We start from the raw sequence: 19,159 nt of genomic DNA, 5'->3' as shown, positions 1-19,159 counted from the left end.
ATATGGCATTTTTAGCTACATTTATTTTTAGGGTTTAGTTCTCCTTTAACCCCAGGGTCGGCTGCAAAGCTGTCCTTGAGCAGAAATGTGGCAAAGTCAGAAAGCATTAAAAAATAAATATCGTTATCTTTCAAAGTTTATAGCTATAACTGGAATCTCAGCCACAAACATGGTAGAGTTTTATTTTGTTCCTGATTTCTTTCAGAGAAATCATATAGAGCAAAGGTTCCCGAAATCAAGCTTGGCCCCCCAATGCGACAGGGAGGGGTAAGGGACAGTGTAGCTTGGGTAAGGTTTGTAGTAAATACTTGTTTTGTGTCCTAGAGTTTCTCCGAAGTCCCAATATCACTTAGGGTGAGATAAGGGTGAAAACATTCTCGTCGTTCTAGATATTCCTGGAATTACGACACAACATCTGTGTATCTTGTTACTGAGGTGCAGGCAGTGCAAAGCTTCGTCTGTGTATCTTGCAAACCCCTCAGACATTATTATTGTCTTTCCCATTAGGTCTGGAGGGAGCTCTTCTCCCCACTCCACGCTTTGAATTTTGGTGGGTTAAGTGATGGGACGCAGCACGTTTTGTGGAGACTGGAGAACGGAGAACTTGATCACGTCAAACCCAAGGTGAGGGAAGAGTTCAAGATAAGAGTCATGGAGGGGTGTGAATACATATACAACGTGTTGGGGGTTAACTGAATATGGGAAAGTGTGGGGGTTGAGAAGGGAGTGTCACCCCATACACAGAATTAAATGGAGCGGACCAGTACTCATGTATTCTCCTCCTCGTGGTATTTGCGGTCAGGTTGATTTCTCTTGCTTATGTGAAAATCAAACATATTAAACATGCATTCTCCTGATCCCAGATCATTGTGCTGTGGGTTGGCACATATAACCAAGGGCACAGCGCTGAACAGATTGCAGGAGGAATTCTTGCCATCATCCGGTGTATCCATCACAGGCAACCGCAAGCCAAAGTCATTGTGCTGGTAAGAGTTCTTCCCCCCCATTATTGCCTTATCCTCTATATCCACAATGCTCAGTGCTTTAGCTGCCGTTTTATTGGTTCTCAGTGAAGTAGAGACAAGTGTAAGGTGTATGATCCTCTATATCCGTATGTATACGATCATATATCTCCTGGATCAGTTCTGTTGTTGCTGCAGATGAAGGAACTTGATGAGGAACAGTCCTGTTGGTTTTTTTTTGTGGTCTGTATCAGTTTAATGAAGTGTGTTCCTCCTTCCTTTCCTTATATAAATCAAAAACCATGATGGTTAGCGGTGCCCTAGATTAGAGTCCTGCACTGGGTCTGGTACCCGTGGAATACCCACCAAACAGTCGGGTTTCAGGCAGAAAATCAGTGGGTAACCCGTCTGGGTACCCAGCTAAAATGTGGGACTGGCAATTTTCTGTCCATGTCCTGCTGAATCAGCGCCGGAGTGATGTCACTTCTGGTCAATGGTGACGTCACTTTAAATTTTGTAGGTTCCAAGGTCGGAAGGTAAGTTAACTCTATAGGGTCCAGGTCGGGTAGTGGTTCTGGGTAGGGGGATGTGTTGGGTGTGGGTCCGGGTCGGGCATGGGTCCTTCCATGCAGGGCTCTACCCAAGATGCTGAAAAACTAGTGAGTGACCTTAATGTCCAAATGCTGTGAGTCAAGTTTACATGTGAGTGCCCCCATTTTTGGGTCCAGGGTCAGGCTGGACCCGCGGGATACTGGAAAAAAAACTATTGGGCCCCCACTGGCTTAGACCCCCTCTGCCGATCTGCCGGGTCCCCAAAAATACAAACTGCGGCAGTGCTTGTCGGACTTTGCACAAACACGCGGGGGGCCCCCAGGGGTTCGGCACCCGATGGGCCCCCTATGTCCAGTCCGATCCTGTTTGGGTCCAAACAAATTGCAAACAAATTGCTAGGATATCATTGGCATGTACATGAGTGAGTTTCTGCTCATCGTATTGTTTGTAGCATTTTCTTGTAACTCTCTTTGCAGGCCTTGCTCCCACGGGGAAAGAACCCAAACCCTTTACGGAACAGGAATCTACAAGTGAACAAGTTACTGGAGGAAGCGCTGCCCGCGCTGCCCAGTGCATTCCTGTTAGATGCTGACCCGGGCTTCGTGCATTCCGACGGCACCATCAGTCACCATGACATGTATGATTACCTGCACTTGAGCCGGCACGGCTATACACGCGTGTGCCCCACCTTGCACCGTACACTTCTGCAGTTTCTGGAAGCCACAAACACGTCCCCTGATCAGTAAGGGCCAATCAGTAATGACCAATCAGCAAGGGCCAAACAGTAAGCACCAATCAGTAAGCACCAATTAGTAAGGGCCAATCAGAAAGGGCTACAGTTTTGGAGAAAAAAAAATCCTGGAGAGATGGAATTGGACATGGCGTCTATTCCTTACCGAGGGGCAGAAAGCAACTTCAGCATAAGAGTCACCTGGAATAGTGATCAGGTGGATTAGTGACTAGTATTTCCCTCTATGGAGAGTAGGACTGAACCAACTAAATGCTCAGGGCAACTGCTCTCCCTGCCCCATCACATCTATAACTGCCCCAATGGAGGGCAGCACAGACGTTTCTCCTTTTCTCTTTTCTGGGCATCTTATTGTTTTATTTCCCTTGTCCTGTGTCATATTTGTGTATTTGTATCAGAAGTATTATGTTCTCTGTCTACCAGCCTCCAGGATGCACCTCCGCTCCCCCAAACTTACAGATCCAGCCTGCTCTATCACTAGCACACAGAGACGTATAATAAACCTGGTTTTGACTTTACAGGCGTGTGAGTATCACCTCTCCAGGGGTAAATCCACAATATTCTACTGATCTCCTCGTTTGGGAAAAGATACTGAACCTGCTGTTAAAGGGGTGGTTCACTTTTGAGTTAACTTTTTTTTGTACATTATAGAATGGTTAATTCTAAGCAACCTTTCAACTGGTCTTCATTTTTTTTATAGTTCTTGAATCATTTGCCTTCCAGCTTCCCAATGGGGGTCACTGACCCCAATGAAGAAAAAAAAAAAAAACACTGCTCGGTACGGCTACAAACGTATTGTTATTGCTACTTTTTATTACTCATCTTTCTATTCAGGCCTCTCCTATTTTTATTCCAGTCTCTTATTCAGATCAGTGCATGGTTGCTAGGGTCATTTGGACCCTAGCAACCATATTGCGGAAATCAGAGAACTGCCGAATAAAAATAGAAATAACTCCAAAACCAGATATTAAAAAATGAAAACCAGTAGCAAATTGTCTCAGAATATCACTCTCTACTTAAAGTTAATTTAAAGGTAAACAGCCCCTTTAAATATACTGTATGCAAACAGAAGACGAATGTTACAGTATGTACGGAGGAAAAGACTGACCATTAAAGCCCAGGCTAGTTACAGTTTATTTTCATTTTTGGTTGTATTAAAACATGTAAAATACTGATGGGTGTTATATAGGGATGCACCGAATCCACTATTGTGGATTCGGCCACACCCCGAATCCTTTGCAAAAGATTCGGCCAAATACTGAATCCTAATTTGCATATGCAAATTAGTGCTGGGAAGGGGAAAACATTTTTTATTTGTTTTGTGACAAAGCCACATGATTTTCGTCCCCTCCCCTAATTTGCATAAGAAGATTAAGATTTGTTTCGGCCGGGCAGAAGGATTTGGTCGAATCCCGAACCAAATCCTGGATTTGGTGCATCATTAGTATTAGGAATGGGTAAGACTGGGGTTCTGAAAATGAGATGCAGGGGAGGGAGAAAAGATTTAATTTGAGAAGCCCTGCTCTACTGGACAACTCAGTCTCCCACCTAAACTTTCCCAGTCTTAAGTCAATAATGACATCATCAAACAAGCAGATCTTTTCTTGATTTAGTACCTTAATTAGCAAGCCATCTGATTGGCCTCTCACAGAGCTATATGCTAAGGACCAGGCCTTGCTGGTAACAGGCAGTTTTCATTAAAAAAGAATATTAAATCCTATGTATAAACAGGGCCTCATTTATCTTCACATACCTGCTACCAACTTTTGTCCAATGGCAATGTCCCGAGTGTGATGATCAGCAGCTGGACGAGCACAGGAAGCAACTAGAGCAGGTCAGGTCACACTGAGCATGTGCAGGAGTCACAGACACCAGAGAGAGGATTATCAGAAAGTAATGCTACAGAGGGTATTTTGTTATAAACAGCAGTACAAGGCATGCAAAACTTGGTTTTGAAACAAAACAAATTCAGAACTAAGTATATTTTAACCTTTTTTCTACCCAATGTGTTTTCCTGTTATTTTGTGTCTAAGGCCCAGGTACTTTAGTACACCCCCCCCCCCCCAATTTTCTGAATTTCTGGGCAAGTCTAAAATACATGAAGATAAGACCCATCGTTATTCTCTAATTTGGGGCAAGCATCAGAGACATTAATGTACAGTTTTGCCAGTCCATGAGGAGTGAGATATACACTGTTAAGGAGTTCATTTGTATAAAGCGGTCTTGCATGGAGATACACTGGGCACTTACTGATGCGCATCTTTCCAACTAGCGCTATCCCCTTTCCATTTTTGCTTAGCCTTATCCAAAGGATTGGGGCCTGCTAGCGCTCACAAGGTTTAACACAGAGAACGGTTTCTGCAGACCTGGTTGAGCAACTTCTAAAAGTTGTTTCTTTGAGGTGTATCAGTTTGGAAGGCAATTGTGTTTGAAATCCATATACTTATGTTATAAATCCCTAAACCGCATATTAGTAGAGAGTCTGAATTTCTGCTTAAGGACCAGAAATGTCTTACAGTCAACATCTTTGGCTATATCTTTTAAGGTTTTGATGTCATGTTGGTCCCAGCAACTTACAACAGGGATCAACTGAAAGTGAGGCAAGTGCAGGTTCCTCATACTGACTGTCTCTGGATTACCGAAGGCCATTTTCAGGGCTTTTTGAAAGGAGCGAAGCACTGTGAGCAGTAAACCTGCGATTTTGTCCTTTTGTCCTACACTCTGAATTTTATATAAGATATAATTAATCCTTATTGAAAGTAAAACCAGCCTATTGGGTTTATTTAATGTTTACATGATTTTCTAGTAGATTTAAGGTATGAAGATCCAAATTACAGAAAGCCCTGTTACCCGGAAAGCCCCAAATCCCGATGATTCCGGATAATAGGTCCAATACCTATATATCAATTTTGGTTGGAATATCATTTTAAAAACATTTACCCTGCCTGACACAGACAGCGGAAGATTCTGCCAAATCTCTAGTTTTTGTGTTAGTACTACTGGATCAAGGTTAAGGTGTATATACATGAACAGATCCTTGTTTATTGATACCCCCCGGTATTTAGTTGCCCAACACTCTGGGGAGCCCTTCCGGGAAGGGGTCAATTGTGAAGATTACGGATTTAAGTTTATCTCAAGGCCAGAGAACTCCCCAAAATGTACAACTGTTCACCACCCTTTTTACTGGTGGTCTCTATATACCAGTAAATCCCTTAGGAATAGATCTGCACTGCAAGTGCTGCACCCTGCTGGTGGGGTTCCACGTTGCTGCCTTACTAGCAGTTGGTTCAGGGTAGTAGGAGTACAAAACTGAAGCGAGAATGAGAAGACACCATATAGGAGGAGCCATTATACTTTTTCTTTCATTTGTCTGGCCTCCAGTCATCTTCAGACACCACTTACTATACGAGCCTATGCAAAATTGATAATGGGCATTTTAATCATCTAATTTTAGTAGATCTATCCCTTAGTAGTACATTTTATGTATAACTTTTAAAAAAAGATCCCTCAAGCAGAACTTTCGCAAAAATTAAAATGTAATATAAGCTTCAGCATACTGAAATAAGACACTTTGTAAATACACTCAATTAAATATTCTGTACTGTTTCTGAAATAATAAAGTTCATCTTCACTATTCCTCTCTCAGCATCTGTTTCTCTTCATTCAGGAGTTGGGTGTCAGATTTTCATTGACAGTTAGATCCAATATATCTTATAGGGGGGCTTCTTTTCCTAGCAGATGTATTAGAGGTCAATGAAATAACTGATTCCAATACAAACAAAATAACTGCCTTTTGCACAAATTCTGCATGTAGAGACATGATGTCTGGTGATTTTAATAGAGTGAGCTCTAATACATCTTCTAGGCAATATATATATATATATATATATATATATATATATATATATATATATAAAAGATATATTGGATCTAACTGTCAATGAATATCTGACACATAGGGGCACATTTACTTAGCTCGAGTGAAGGAATAGAATAAAAAAAACTTTGAATTTCGAATGATTTTTTTGTCTACTTTGCCCATCGAATTGGCTACTTCGACTACGACTTAGAATGTAACGTTTCGAACTAAAAATCGTTTGACTATTCGTTTGACTACTTCGCCACCTAAAACCTAGCGAGGTGCAATGTGAGCCTATGGGGAAGGTCCCAATAGGCTTCCTAACAATTTTCTGATCGAAGGAAAATCGTTCGATCGATGGATTAAGATCCTTCAAATCGCTCGATTCGAAGGATTTAATCGTTCGATCGAACGATTTTTCCTTCGATCGTAGGAAATGTGGTAAATCCTTCGACTTCGATATTCGAAGTCAAAGGATTTTACTTAGACGGTCGAATATCGAGGGTTAATTAACCCTCGACATTCGACCATAAGTAAATGTGCCCCATAAAGTCCTGAATGAAGAGAGAATGAAGAGAAACAGATGCTGAGAGAGGAATAGTGAAGATGAACTTGATTATTTTAGAAACAGTACAGAATTTTTAATTGATTGTATTTAGAAACATCATGGTGCAGGTAGGAGGCTAACAGAGGCCAAAGAATCCGCCTTCTTTCCATCTGTTTTTGGAGAAATGAGAATAGACAAAAGTAACGTTTGATCGTTTTTATTTTTATTACAGTAAGAAATATTGCACATGATCAACATGTCTGTTCAGTCTCAGTCCTCTGTCAGAACAAAACAAAATGTAAGCGCAAGAAGTAGCCATGATCTCTCCTCGCTGTGCAATGGCGGGAGAGCAAACATGGCTGCTGTCTCTATCCCTGTGGCCTAACGCAAGGGCTTGAAACGCCTGGATCCGCACTGTGAGATTAAGAAGCAGTCCAACCCCCCTTTATAAAGCAAGAATACGGAATTATAAACAGTACAATTGTATGTGTGTACTTGAAGGGGTTGTTCACCTTTAAATGAACTGTTAGTATGATGTAGAGAGTGATATTCTGAGACAATTTGCAATTGGTTTTCATTTTTTATTATTTGTGTTTTTTGAGTTATTTCGGTTTTTATTCAGCAGCTCTCCAGTTTGCAATTTCAGAAATCTGGTTGCTAGAGTCTAAATTACCCTAGTGACCAAGAGAAGAAGGTCTGAATAGAAAAATGAGTAATAAAAAGAAGCAATAACAATACATTTGTAGCCTTACAGAGCGTTTGCTTTTTGATGGGGTCCGTGACCCCCTATTTTAAAGGTGGAAAGAGTCAGAAGATGAATGCAAATAATTCAAAAGCTATAAAAAATTAATAATGAAAACCAATCGAAACGTTGCTTAGAATTAGCCATTCTATAACATACTGAAAGTTAACTTTAAGGTGAGCCAGCCATTTTGTCCAAAAAGACTTGGATCAGTGATTTGTCCAACACTGGCACTGGTCAATAAAAATGAGTAGCGAGTACTAAATACCCTTATAAGGTAAGAAAAGAGGCAAAGAGAAGAGAATACAAAGCAAATGGTCACAATCTCTACATATCTATTTCTGTTACTGCCACTCAGCACCTGTGTGGTTGATTCATAGTGCAGCAGTTGTCCAATAGAAACGCTCGAAGCATTGCACCAGGTCTGGGAGTGCCAGTTACCACTATATAATGCAATATGCTTGAATGTCAAAGAAAAGAGGGACTGCGCACACATACAGCATTAGAAATTCAGAAGCAATGTGATTGACAGCCCCATCCCTTCTGATAAAGAACGCCCCATCGGGGGGGGACACCGTGATCTTAGTACAGATTATTAATATAACACGGTGTAATCTAACAAATCCATCCTTCTGTCTTTAACAAGGTGCTCTGTAATTTCACTGGAGACTGTTTTCAATGGCACTCAGTTGTTTTCATGTCCAGCATCTGTTGCAGTGTAAGTCACACACACTCTGCATGTTGCACAGCGTCCCTCTCCATACACGTAGCTCATAATATAAAACCACAGAAACTGGAGACAGTGTCGGAGAACTGGGGGCCTCTGGCAATGCAGAAAGGCTGAGGCCGCCCCCATACACGGAAGGAAAGTTACTTAAATCAGACATTTTCAACCTGGAACCTGTTGCTGAACTGCAACTCTCAGAATTCACTCCACAGCCTTTGACTTAAAAAGTTATTGTCTGTGAAATAGATTAAAAAAAAAAAAAAAAAGTATTCAGGTTTCAGCTTCTCAATCCAATTCTTTGCGTTTCTGGCTTTAAGACCAGGCTGGGAGTTGTAGTTCGAGTCTTTATATCCCTTTTTTTTCTATCATGTTGCGCACAAAGATCACATGCTTTGTCCTTCAATACATGTAAGCACCTCAGTATATAGACCCTGCGCTGCCTGGTCGTGAGAGCAAAGAAATAAAAGCCTAAAAACGGCATTTTGAGAGAAATGTTAAATGTGCGAAGCATTGCAAACATCATGTGCAAAAAGTGTTTGTGTCTATGTGTGTATGTATGTATGTATATGTGTGTGTGTCTATGTGGGTGTATGTATGTATGTATGTGTGTATGTATGTGTGTGTGTGTGTGTATGTATATGTGTGTGTGTGTATGTATATGTGTGTGTATATGTGTGTGTGTCTATGTGGGTGTATGTATGTATGTATGTATGTGTGTGTATGTATATGTGTGCGGGTGTGTGTGTAGGTGTGCGTGTATATTAGGGATGCACCGTATTCAGGATTTGGCCTTTTTCAGCAGGATTCAAATTCAGCCAAATCCTTCTGCCAGGCTGAACCAAATCCTAATTTGCAAATTAGGGGCGGGGAGGGAAATCACGTGATTTTTTGTCACAAAACAAGGAAGTAAAAAATGTTTTGCCCTTTCCACCCCTAATTTGCATACGCGGATTCGGTATTTGGCCGAATCTTTCGAGAAGGATTCGGGGGTTCGGCCGAATCCAAAATAGTGGATTTGGTGCATCCCTAGTGTGTATATATGTGTGTGAGCCTGTTGTTTGTCCACCTGCCCTAACTGGGGAGACACAAAGTAGGAAAAATAGGCCTCTCTCCAGCACCACAGATTATATATATATATATATATATATTGTATGTGTTTATCCGTGTGTTGTGTCCTTGGGTGATCTGATCAGACTGACTTTAAACATCACTCATCTTGCATAAAAATGTCTATATATATATATATATTTATATATTTGTACAGCTCTCCACAGTGCAGCTGCTTCTTTTAGAACTAAAGTGTCATAAGAAAATATGATTTACCGCTAAAAACCCCTCCCTCCCCCATGACGGCACTTGTAATGACAGTTGCAGAACACAGCTTGTTATTTAGTGCAGTGTACGGCAGTCGCTTCCTTCTTTCTCCTCTGCCAGTGCACACGCCAGATTCATGCGGTGCTGTTACTGCACTGAAACTCCATTCTGCCACTTGTGTGCTCCGCTTAAAACACGCTTGACTCACCAGTGCAGCGTGTGTCCTGTAACACGGCCATGGCGTTTCACACAATTTCATGTTGTGCACAGGGGATTCTGCACAGAGCCCAGGGCTACGTCCTCACTTTCTGCCTCTGCCTTTTGACTGCTACTTCCCGCACTCCAGAGTTTAAGGGTGTGTTTGAGAGAAGCAGAGAAGTACAGTGTGTGACTGCTGCACAAGCCAGTAATAGACAATAGCTCACAATTTGCACTGCCTCTGACTGATGGAGATACACTTACCCATTACCTGTCAGAGGCTGTGTGCCACTTACTAGCTGTCAATGGCTCCAGAGGATGAGACTGCCCACGAAATCTGTATCATCTGTCCTGGAGTTGGTGGATTGTCTGTGCGCGTGGGGCTAAGGTTTATAATGCTGAGCCCACATAACCCTAAAGGAGGAGCCCCAGCAGTCTCTAGGTCAAGCGAGTGGCAATACATTCTGGTCTCTCCTATGAAAACTCATCTGCTCCTGGAGGTTTCAGGAGGCTCCTGACCTTCCTCCCAGGAGGCTTCAGCAGACTCACTTGATCGTAGTGCCGGGTCCTGTGGGGGTTGCATGTCGGAGGGTCCAGCCTCAGAAGTGCTGGGGGAAGGATGCTCAGCAAACAGACATTCCGTGGGAGTCGCTGTCTGCATAATCTTCTGTCTCACCTCACGGATCTTCAGCTGCAAACAAACCTTGGTGGGAAAGATGTCGGAGTATCGTGACTGGAAGGCGGCAGTGGACTGAGCTGGGAGGGTAGAGAAAAACCAAGGTCAGACTCACTATATACAACACACATCAGCCAGTCACTCTCAGTCTGATGGAGGGAAAGCATCATTGAATAATGAGTTGAAACTAGAAAGTAATCTGACCAATAAAACCAAATGGGATGTATATGTCATACATGTACTAGTACAGCTGGAGGTAAACACGTGTGGGACATGCACACATAATGCATGTAGTGGGTGAGTTGGCACAGATGGGATATGAGCATATTATTAATATATGGAGAGATTTGTCAGTAAAACCAGATTGCACCTGCTCCTGTAATGATGGGATATTGATATATTACTCACTGACTGTGAATATACTGTTATTATATTAAGCAGGTCACACAAGGGCCTATAAAAACTCAGCCACTCTACAGTTTTGCAGCTTGTCAGTCTGTGTTTGGGGCCCTAAGGAGGTCCTTCCTGACTGATATCTGTACAACAAATTGGCAAGATCTCGATGGGGCAGGTGTAATAATCCCACAGGGAGAAGATGGCATTGGTGCATTGATACAGTCCTCTCCCGAGGAGTCTCCATAAGCCTCATTATCATCCGACTTTGCGTTAGGGCCAAACTACTGGATCATTCTGATTTGGCCCACCACACTAATGATCTGAAAATATCTTGTATGCCCAGCTATACTCACACTTGCAGAGTTGCCAGTAATTAACCAACAAAAGATAACTGGGGTTTTTTGTTGTTTATTTACAGTAAGGAGGGTGCCAATAGCCCCCATTACTGAGCAGCAGGCTAATATTTTTTGGAAGGCTAGGAAGTAGTGGTGGGTTTTTTGTTCTACAGTTGGTAGTAATTGCCAGATGGGATATGAGTACATTCTTATGCAAGTAAAGAGCTCTCAGTAGGGATGTCAGCATATTACTGAGCCAGGACACAGTGAGCAAGGAAGTACTGTTATGAAGTGTCTCGCTCATTTCTAAAGAGACATAGGTTCTGCCAATTACAGGTATTAGGGCTCTTACAGACAAGTGTTTTTACCTGCTCTCCCCTGCTTTCCGGTTTCATTCGTTCAGCCGCAGGGGAGCGCGGGAGAAGACGCATGTAAGCGCCGAACGCAGGTAAAATGCAACATCCTGCATCCCAACCTGCGTTCGGCGCTTACATGCGTCTGTGTGAGTACAGGCGCATTGAAAAGAATTCAGTGTGTCTACTCCTGCGCTCCCCTGCGGCTGAACGCATGAAACCAGAAAGCAGAGGAGCGCATGTAAAAACGCTCGTCTGTAAGAGCCCTTAGTGTAGCCTGACGGCAAATGTTTGAGGTTCATATTTCAGGGCTGCAGCTGAAACTCTTTGTTAATCGGAGGTTTTACTTATCACTGGACAGGAATGACAAAACCTAAACCAAATCTGACACAGTACTCTCAACACTGCTGCAGTTTTATTCCCCTCTGCAGTCTTCATCCCACTGACCTTTTCTCAAATTTTTCCCCTTCTTTCATCAATCACCTATTTCACCATCTTTTATTTTCTATTGCCCATTTTTTCTTATCCTAATAAAACTTACATCTCTTCCCCCCTCTCCTTCCTTTTGCCCCCTACCATTGTTTGCCTCTTACTTAGAGCTTTCCACCCATTCCCTAATGTAATAACAGGGATTCTCACAGGATGGGAAGAAACCATGTTCCTGGAAAAGTTGCATGACCAATGCCCTTCTCTGATCCAAAGTTCGGCGCAGCGAAGAGTACGGGGTCTTATCGTATTCCATCTCACCCAGTAAGTCTTCCGCCTCACTGCCTGCAAGGGATGTAACAGCAGGATTTTACCACTAAGAGCGAAGCTTGGGGAAGGTGAAAATGAAATGTCAAGAGGAAGACCTGTGAGCAAGGATCTGGCACTAAAGTAACAGGAGAGGCCTTCCTTACCTGTCCTTTCAAAGGTGAAAATGTCACCTTCGCATTTTGCACTTTTAGGTGTGTTGGGCTCAGAGCTGCAGCTGGAACGCCTTCGCATTTTTCTCTTCGGAGAGACTGGATCTTCAGTTGAAGAGTCCAGATCTGGGTTGGGAAACCAAACAGTTATAGATACCCCATTTAAGAAACATTTCGAGAATAATTTACTAAAGCCAATGCATACATTAGTCTGACCCCCTAATACATAAGCCATAGACGGGCACTTAAAAAACAGCATTTGTATAAACAAATGCGGATACCTGTGGAGTTCTTGCGTTTCTTTCGGTAAGATCCTAAGATTGCACGTGGAGAAGTGGCAAGAGACTGCAGCGTGGGAGAAGGGAGCACTTCCTCTGGCTTAAACTCAGGGAGCTCAGCAAAGCGCTCCTCAAAATCCACTTCAGACAGGACCCTGCTGGTAATTGAGCATTAAGCATTAAATGGGCGAGATGATTCATTTGTTGAGATGATATTTAGCATTAAAATATAGGATTGAAAATGAAAAAAAAAAAAGGAAAGTGTACAGATGTGAAGAAAAAAAGCATTGAGAGATAAGCTAGTAGTATAGCGGTATCTTCCCTAAGATATGCTCCATGCTTATAACAAGCTATGATATCAGTTACACTACTGCCTATGAATGGCCCCTGCTTAGACAAAGCTTCCTGTAGAACTCACTTATCCACAGAGTCAAAGGTTTTCTTGAGAGGTGGAGGGCGCACTTTCACTTTCTTCACAGGCCCATCCTTCCTTTCTGGAGCCTCAGAGAGAGATGTGCCGGCCTTTGCAGCCTCCCCAGACTGGGCTGTGGGCAAGGGAACAGGGGAAGAGGGAGCAGGGAGTCCTGTGGGAGGATTGGAGTCTAAACGAGTCTCTGTGACTTTAAAATCTGAAGAACACTGATAGAAAAGAAAAAGGTATATTAGAAACACCTTTCTCAGATGATATATATATATATATATATATATATATATATATATATATATATATATATAGATATATATATATATATACTGACTGTATAAAATAAATGTCAGCAGAGAGGAGTGGGATTATTGAGTGTTGAGTCTGTGTAGCTTCCCACCTACAGTGATACTGGAGATACATAGAAGTTGCCAGGGGCACTTTCATTTGCTGGACTGGTCCTTTCTTATCTTGGCTGCCCACCCTCCAAAGTGCACATGTACAACAAGTGGCCAATGCACATAAGCCCCTGCAGACTATAAAGTTATAATGCACATACACACAACCAAGGGCAGCCAGCAGATTGGTGTCCTGTGGAGAAATGCCTTACAAAGTGGCACGTCCTGAAACTTTTGACTTGGGTCTGATTGTCCTTTGGGACTGTGGCCCTAATGAGGTAATATCTAGAATAACTGTTATAAAGCAGGGGTGCTGTCTCTTTAATAAGGAGGTGGTATTTTAAGGGGTGATACCCTGGGGAAAGGCTACTGAATTGATCATTCTGCTATGATTTACTTAGTGCTAATCAATTATTATTGAAGGTGCTACTTACCCCAGGTTCTTTCTTAATACTTGGCGAGTGAGGAGGTTCTCTTTTATCGTCAGGAAGAGGAGATGCTGAACTTCTATCATCAGTCATGTTCTTTGCCCAAATTTCCCTGGATGCCCAATCTTCAGCTGTAGGCAGTCTCTGTTTTGTCTGCACCGGTTCTCGGGTGTGTGTAGGAGGGAAGGGGCTGACCGCGTGGGACTCTGTAGAGGGTTCACGCCCCATTGATGACCCACGAGATTCTCCAATATATCTAAAAATATGCATATTAATAAGCCAGTTTATCATCTGCAGGACAGCAATTCTGTTTATAACTGATGACATCACGAAGAGCCGTTTATAAGGATATAATTTACAGTAGAGTCCTGCGCGGGTCCATTTTTTGGAACCTGTACCCGACCTGTAACCGCAACCTGCAATCCACAACCCTGACCCACAACCCGCATTCTTACCCGCTTGGACCCGCAACCTGACCTGACCCGCAAGTACCTTATCTGCAACCCGGACCCACGACCCGCTGACCATCAAGAATCAGGAAGTTCTGTCATTGTAAACCGGAAGTGACATCTTCTGAAGTAGGCGTGGTCAAAAAAAGGAGTAAAACAGTAAGTGCTGTCATTGTAAACCAGAAGTGAGATCATTGGAAGTAGGCGTGATCAGAAAAAAGGAGTAAAAATCGCTACTGAGAAGACCCGCGGCCCGACCCGCAAACCCGCAGAACCGCAAACCCGCGTCTATATCCGCACCCGGAACTTCTACCCGCAGGGTACCGCAGGTTTTTGCTGGTAACCCGCGAGTACCCGACCCGCTGCAGGACTCTAATTTACAGACTTTTGTGTATTATATAATGAATACAGTACCCCCTCCTGTAAAATATAAGTATATCATAAGTTACCGAGGAGTTTCATGACCATATAAATACACGAGGCCGAGTGTTTTTATACAGGTCATGGAACTCCGAGCTAACTTCTAATATCCTCATATTTTGCAACTGGGGGTACTTTATTTATTATAATACACAAGTTTCAGTGAGTCATGAGACAGAAATGACATCAGAACTCACTATTTATAACTGATGACATCAGAACTCACCGTTTATACGGATATACTACACAAAAGCCATGAATATCTTGTAAATTATATTCTTATAAACAGTGAAATCTGATGTCATCAGTTATAAATGGTGAGATCTGATATCCTATTATAGGGCACAGTACTCCTAATGAGATGAACCCCACTAAATTTCCCAGTAGGGGAAAGGAACAAGCAGGTGCTTTGATACACTGTAAGAGTTATAACGAAACTTTATAAACTGTTCTTATGCATATATGACCCAGGAACTATATGTTCCCTTCTGTCAATTCGATGTTTTAACAATTTTTTTTAGTTTGTTATCTATGTATGTGTGTTTTTAAAATAAATAAAAATTCACCTTTAAAAAAAAAGATGAACCATCCCTTTATGCTTTCACTGTATGCAGTCATCAAAGGTAATGTTAAGGAAGTTCCTTCACTCACCACAAACCAAAACATGTAAGACCCAAGTCAAAAGAAAGTTTGGTGAAGCCACATTATAAAAAAACAGATGATATGAAAAGAGATACCTTGGTTCTGGAGTCTCCTCGCAGGGGGGTAAAGGTGAGGGTCGGGCAGTGTTGCGCCCACATGGGGAAGGTGATGTGGCTTCATAGGACCCTACAGGGATGCTAGCTATGGTTGCTTTGACTTTTTGAGGAGCTTTTGGAAGGTTCCGTGGTGACTTTGAGGTTACCAGACTGAACGTGACAGAGGCAGCTAAAAGTGACACAGATCAGAGTGAACATAAAATAACAGGAGTATACAGTCCTGGTATCAATAAAAAAATATGGGGTGGAAACACACTTATCTATCTGTGACAATTAGTTCCATGGTATTGTTATTGCCAGCTGATCTACACACCATTTGATGAATATTTTGCCAATACCAATCCTGTGTAGATGTAGATGGCTTACTCTCACTGGGAATTGAAAGCTAAAGACTGTGAGAAGGGCCTTATGCTGACTGTTACTTCAGATTATTCCGTTACACCCTCAGCTATCCGAACGTTTATTCTTTTGGTGTAATGGAACCATGGAACTGTACCTGTTGCAGGGGTAGTCTGAGAGCTGCTTGCTGCTATACACGGTGCTGGTGGTGAATTGATTGTCTGGGAGGAGATGATGGCTTTGGGCAAGATAGTGGCAGGAATGGTAGAAATAGTGCTTGTGCTGGATACAGTGTACATCACACTCTGGGCAGCAGGGGGAGCTGGAACAGTCAGTGTGTTGGACCCAACTGAGGGATATATTGCTGTCAGAACTTGGCCGCTGCATGTTTGCGGCACAGGAGGTGTGGAAGCTGGAGAAACTGCCACTTGTCCCTGGGCAAGTAGCTGACTCTGGCCTAAGACAAGAGAGAGAGAAATAAAACATTCAAAACTATAACAGATCTTAGCAACCAGATATGAATAATGGGAGAAAGAAAAAAAGCCCGTTTTATTGATTATATTCACTTGGGGGTCGAGTAGAAATATAGCATCAGTTGCCCTTTAACTGAACAGGCTGTAAAATGACAGCTCAGGCAATCTTACTAGGACAAACGGGTGCATTCAGCCAGCATCAGTCAGAGTATATGTACCTTTGGTATATTCAAAATAAACACGTTATTTTTAAAGAGGACTTGTCACCCAGACATAAAAAGTTGCATAATAAAAGTCCTTTACATATTAATCATGAAACCCAAAATATTTTTTTCATTATAACATCCCTACCTGTTATAAATGCATTTAAAGATTTCAACTGTCAATCATATATTGCCTGCCCCTCCTCTATGCCTTAGGCATAGAGGCGGGGCAGGCAATTACTTTCACTTTCCATTTTACATTTCCTACATGTCATTGCCCTGCTTACAGTCTCTAATTGTGTAGCTAGTAGGCATGGGCATCAAGTCTCACATTCTGGCACATAAACAAGGTTTTAAAGGTGTTACAAAGCTTATCTTAATAACAGTGTCTACAAAATGGCTGCTGCCTGCTTGCTGTGGTTGTGGATTCCAAGGCAGTTGGCAACAACTATTTGAATAATTGATATAATGTAAGAAAAGTTTATTTTGCTTAATAAACACAATAGATAAGAATTTGGAATTATTTCTTAGGGTGACGGGTCCCCTTTAAGAGTTTGCATTCATTTTAAAACAAAGAACAAAACCACTCATTCAACTAGGCAATGTAGCTAAAATGGTCTCAACCTATATTACAAAGTAGAGAATGAACTAAATCACATGAGTAAATTACAAGATTAAAGTATATGTCAGTGCCTGGGCAAGTCACTGGGGTTCATTTATAAACACTGGGTAAATTAGCAGTAACCCATAGCAACCAATCAGTAAGTGTTTTTTTTTTTTTCTCAGCTAGCTGCCGGTTGAGCAATGAAAGCAGACCTCTGATTGGTTGCCATGGGTTACTGCCTAGGTGCAAATTGTTTATAAATGAGCCCCACTCTCTCCTACCTGTAATCAGAGGCTGCACGATTGTCTGGCCATTTGGACCTATAGCCGTGAATCCAAGGGCCATAGACTGCACACATGGGGCAGAGCCTGAGGGAACTGTGTGAGAATGAGAGCTGCTGGTCACCAGAGGGACAGTGGGAACCCCTGCAGAGGGCACATACGTGATCCTGTTTCAAAGGGAAAAAGCAAAGTAAGAGCGAGACCCGCTTTTTTTGGATAAAAACTATAGCTGATGTAACAATGAGGATTCATTAGCCTAAAACATACCTCCCAACATTTTGGAAATAGAAAGATGGACAAAAAGATTTGCAGAGCGCAGCAATTTTTTTCTGACCACGCCCATTTCGTGGCCACCCAATTACCGTGTCCATTTTACAAAATTTGGCAGGTCATGAAAGTTTGACATTTCTGTGGTTTTTATGTGTTAGTACAGTTTTGCTAAAGATGGTGAATTGCCCTTTAAACTATGAATCTAAGTTCTCCCAACAGACCTGCTTATCTTAGATTGTTACAAAAGTATCTAAGTATCTACTCTAGGCTCTCTGCCAAAAGCCAATTAAGTCCGAAAATTTGTATCTATTTCTGGCTGTTCAGTGCAAGAGATCAAAGAGAAAGTCGGGACATTTCAATAACAAACCCTGGACTGCGGGGTGAGCTGTCAAAATCGGGACTGTCCCGGAAAAACGGGACAGTTGGGAGGTATACTAACGTGCAGCAGCAGTGGGAATTAGACAACCTGTGGCTCTCCAGCTTTAGCTACATAAAAACTTACAGGGATGGTTCAGGACATTAGAAACTGCCTCTCGGCATCAGCTGGAGAGCCGCTAAGCCAAACTCAAGCAACATCATTCTGTGGGTAACATTTAACATTTTTGTGCAAGTCATCGGTTACCTGGTAGATGATGGCAAGACAACCTTTTGAGATTGGGACGTTGCTGCCATTACAGCGGCTGTTGCCATGGTGACAGGGATGGCATTCTGGAGTGGTGAACTGCCTGGTGGTACTAAGGCACTCTGGGCTGAAGCCGGTGATTGTACCACTGGCATTGGAGTGATTTGTATTATCTGCAAGAGCAAAAGGTAGGAGATTAAAGGAAAACTTTAAAAATATAATGCATTAAACAGCTCATATATAAAATCCTGCTTCATGTAAATAAACCATTTTTTATAATAATATACTTTTTAGTAGTAGGTGCCATTGGGTAATCATAAATAGAAAATTGCCATTTTAAAAAATAAGGGCTTCCCCTTGAGATCCTTAGATTCATGGTGCACACAAACAAACCATGGTTGACCATAGTCTGTATGAATGTGATAGAGACCTCAGACGGTAAGGTCCTTTGGGGCAGTAATGGGAATGGCGTATAATCTCTGTAAAGTGATGTACTATCTATCTGTCTATCTATCTATCTCATGTATGTACAGTATGTATTTATGTATGTATGTATCTGTCTTTCTGTCTATCCATCTATCTGTTGCACAGCTATGCAGGGGATTGCTGGGGTATGTAGTTCTCTAGTTTGGAACACAAATATTGTCAGTCTTGTACAGCTTTATAATGTCATGTATTTTCTTACTTTGTTGGTGGGCTGAGCCCCATTCTGCACTGGAAATGGAGGGGAGACAAGTGGTAGTGGTGCAGCAGAGCCAGTCTGCACAGTCACATGAGGAGAAGCCATAGGAACTAGCATCTTGCCCTGAACCTGAGCGTTGGGAGAGAGAATTCCAGGACTGGAAAGCAGCTGTGTGGAACTCCTGGACAATGGGGCAGGTGACACAGACTGAGCTGC

General features: G+C 42.3%; 2 protein-coding genes across 10 annotated transcripts in view; one reads left to right on the top strand and one right to left on the bottom strand.

Moving 5' to 3' along the window:
• The window catches only part of pafah1b3.L (platelet activating factor acetylhydrolase 1b catalytic subunit 3 L homeolog), a 10,726-nt gene extending 7,946 nt beyond the window's left edge, over positions 1–2,780 (top strand). For both annotated transcript variants that reach the window (XM_018224377.2, NM_001089828.1), the window contains 3 exon segments: positions 508–624; positions 864–986; positions 1,991–2,780. In XM_018224377.2, the coding sequence (XP_018079866.1) occupies positions 508–624; positions 864–986; positions 1,991–2,260 (510 nt within the window). In that variant the 3' untranslated portion in view covers positions 2,261–2,780.
• Positions 2,781–9,061: 6,281 nt separating this feature from the next.
• The window catches only part of cic.L (capicua transcriptional repressor L homeolog), a 93,815-nt gene continuing 83,717 nt past the window's right edge, over positions 9,062–19,159 (bottom strand). For 5 of the 8 annotated variants that reach the window (XM_018226303.2, XM_018226297.2, XM_018226301.2 and 2 more), the window contains exons 12-22: positions 18,947–19,155; positions 18,262–18,434; positions 17,370–17,536; positions 15,966–16,265; positions 15,449–15,638; positions 13,849–14,098; positions 13,011–13,231; positions 12,596–12,750; positions 12,309–12,440; positions 12,049–12,180; positions 9,062–10,405 (exon numbers count right to left, since the gene is read on the bottom strand). In XM_018226303.2, coding sequence (XP_018081792.1) covers positions 10,134–10,405; positions 12,049–12,180; positions 12,309–12,440; positions 12,596–12,750; positions 13,011–13,231; positions 13,849–14,098; positions 15,449–15,638; positions 15,966–16,265; positions 17,370–17,536; positions 18,262–18,434; positions 18,947–19,155 — 2,201 coding nt within the window. In that variant the 3' untranslated portion in view covers positions 9,062–10,133. The remainder of the gene's footprint in view (positions 10,406–12,048; positions 12,181–12,308; positions 12,441–12,595; positions 12,751–13,010; positions 13,232–13,848; positions 14,099–15,448; positions 15,639–15,965; positions 16,266–17,369; positions 17,537–18,261; positions 18,435–18,946; positions 19,156–19,159) is intronic. The other 3 variants (XM_041569537.1, XM_018226302.2, XM_018226304.2) reach the window with 2 other exon arrangements.

The sequence above is a fragment of the Xenopus laevis genome, chromosome 7L, assembly GCF_017654675.1.
Source record: "Xenopus laevis strain J_2021 chromosome 7L, Xenopus_laevis_v10.1, whole genome shotgun sequence".
Classification (NCBI taxonomy): Eukaryota; Metazoa; Chordata; class Amphibia; order Anura; family Pipidae; genus Xenopus; species Xenopus laevis.
Note: the sequence above shows the minus strand (reverse complement) of the source record. Positions and strands in the feature narration are given on the sequence as shown.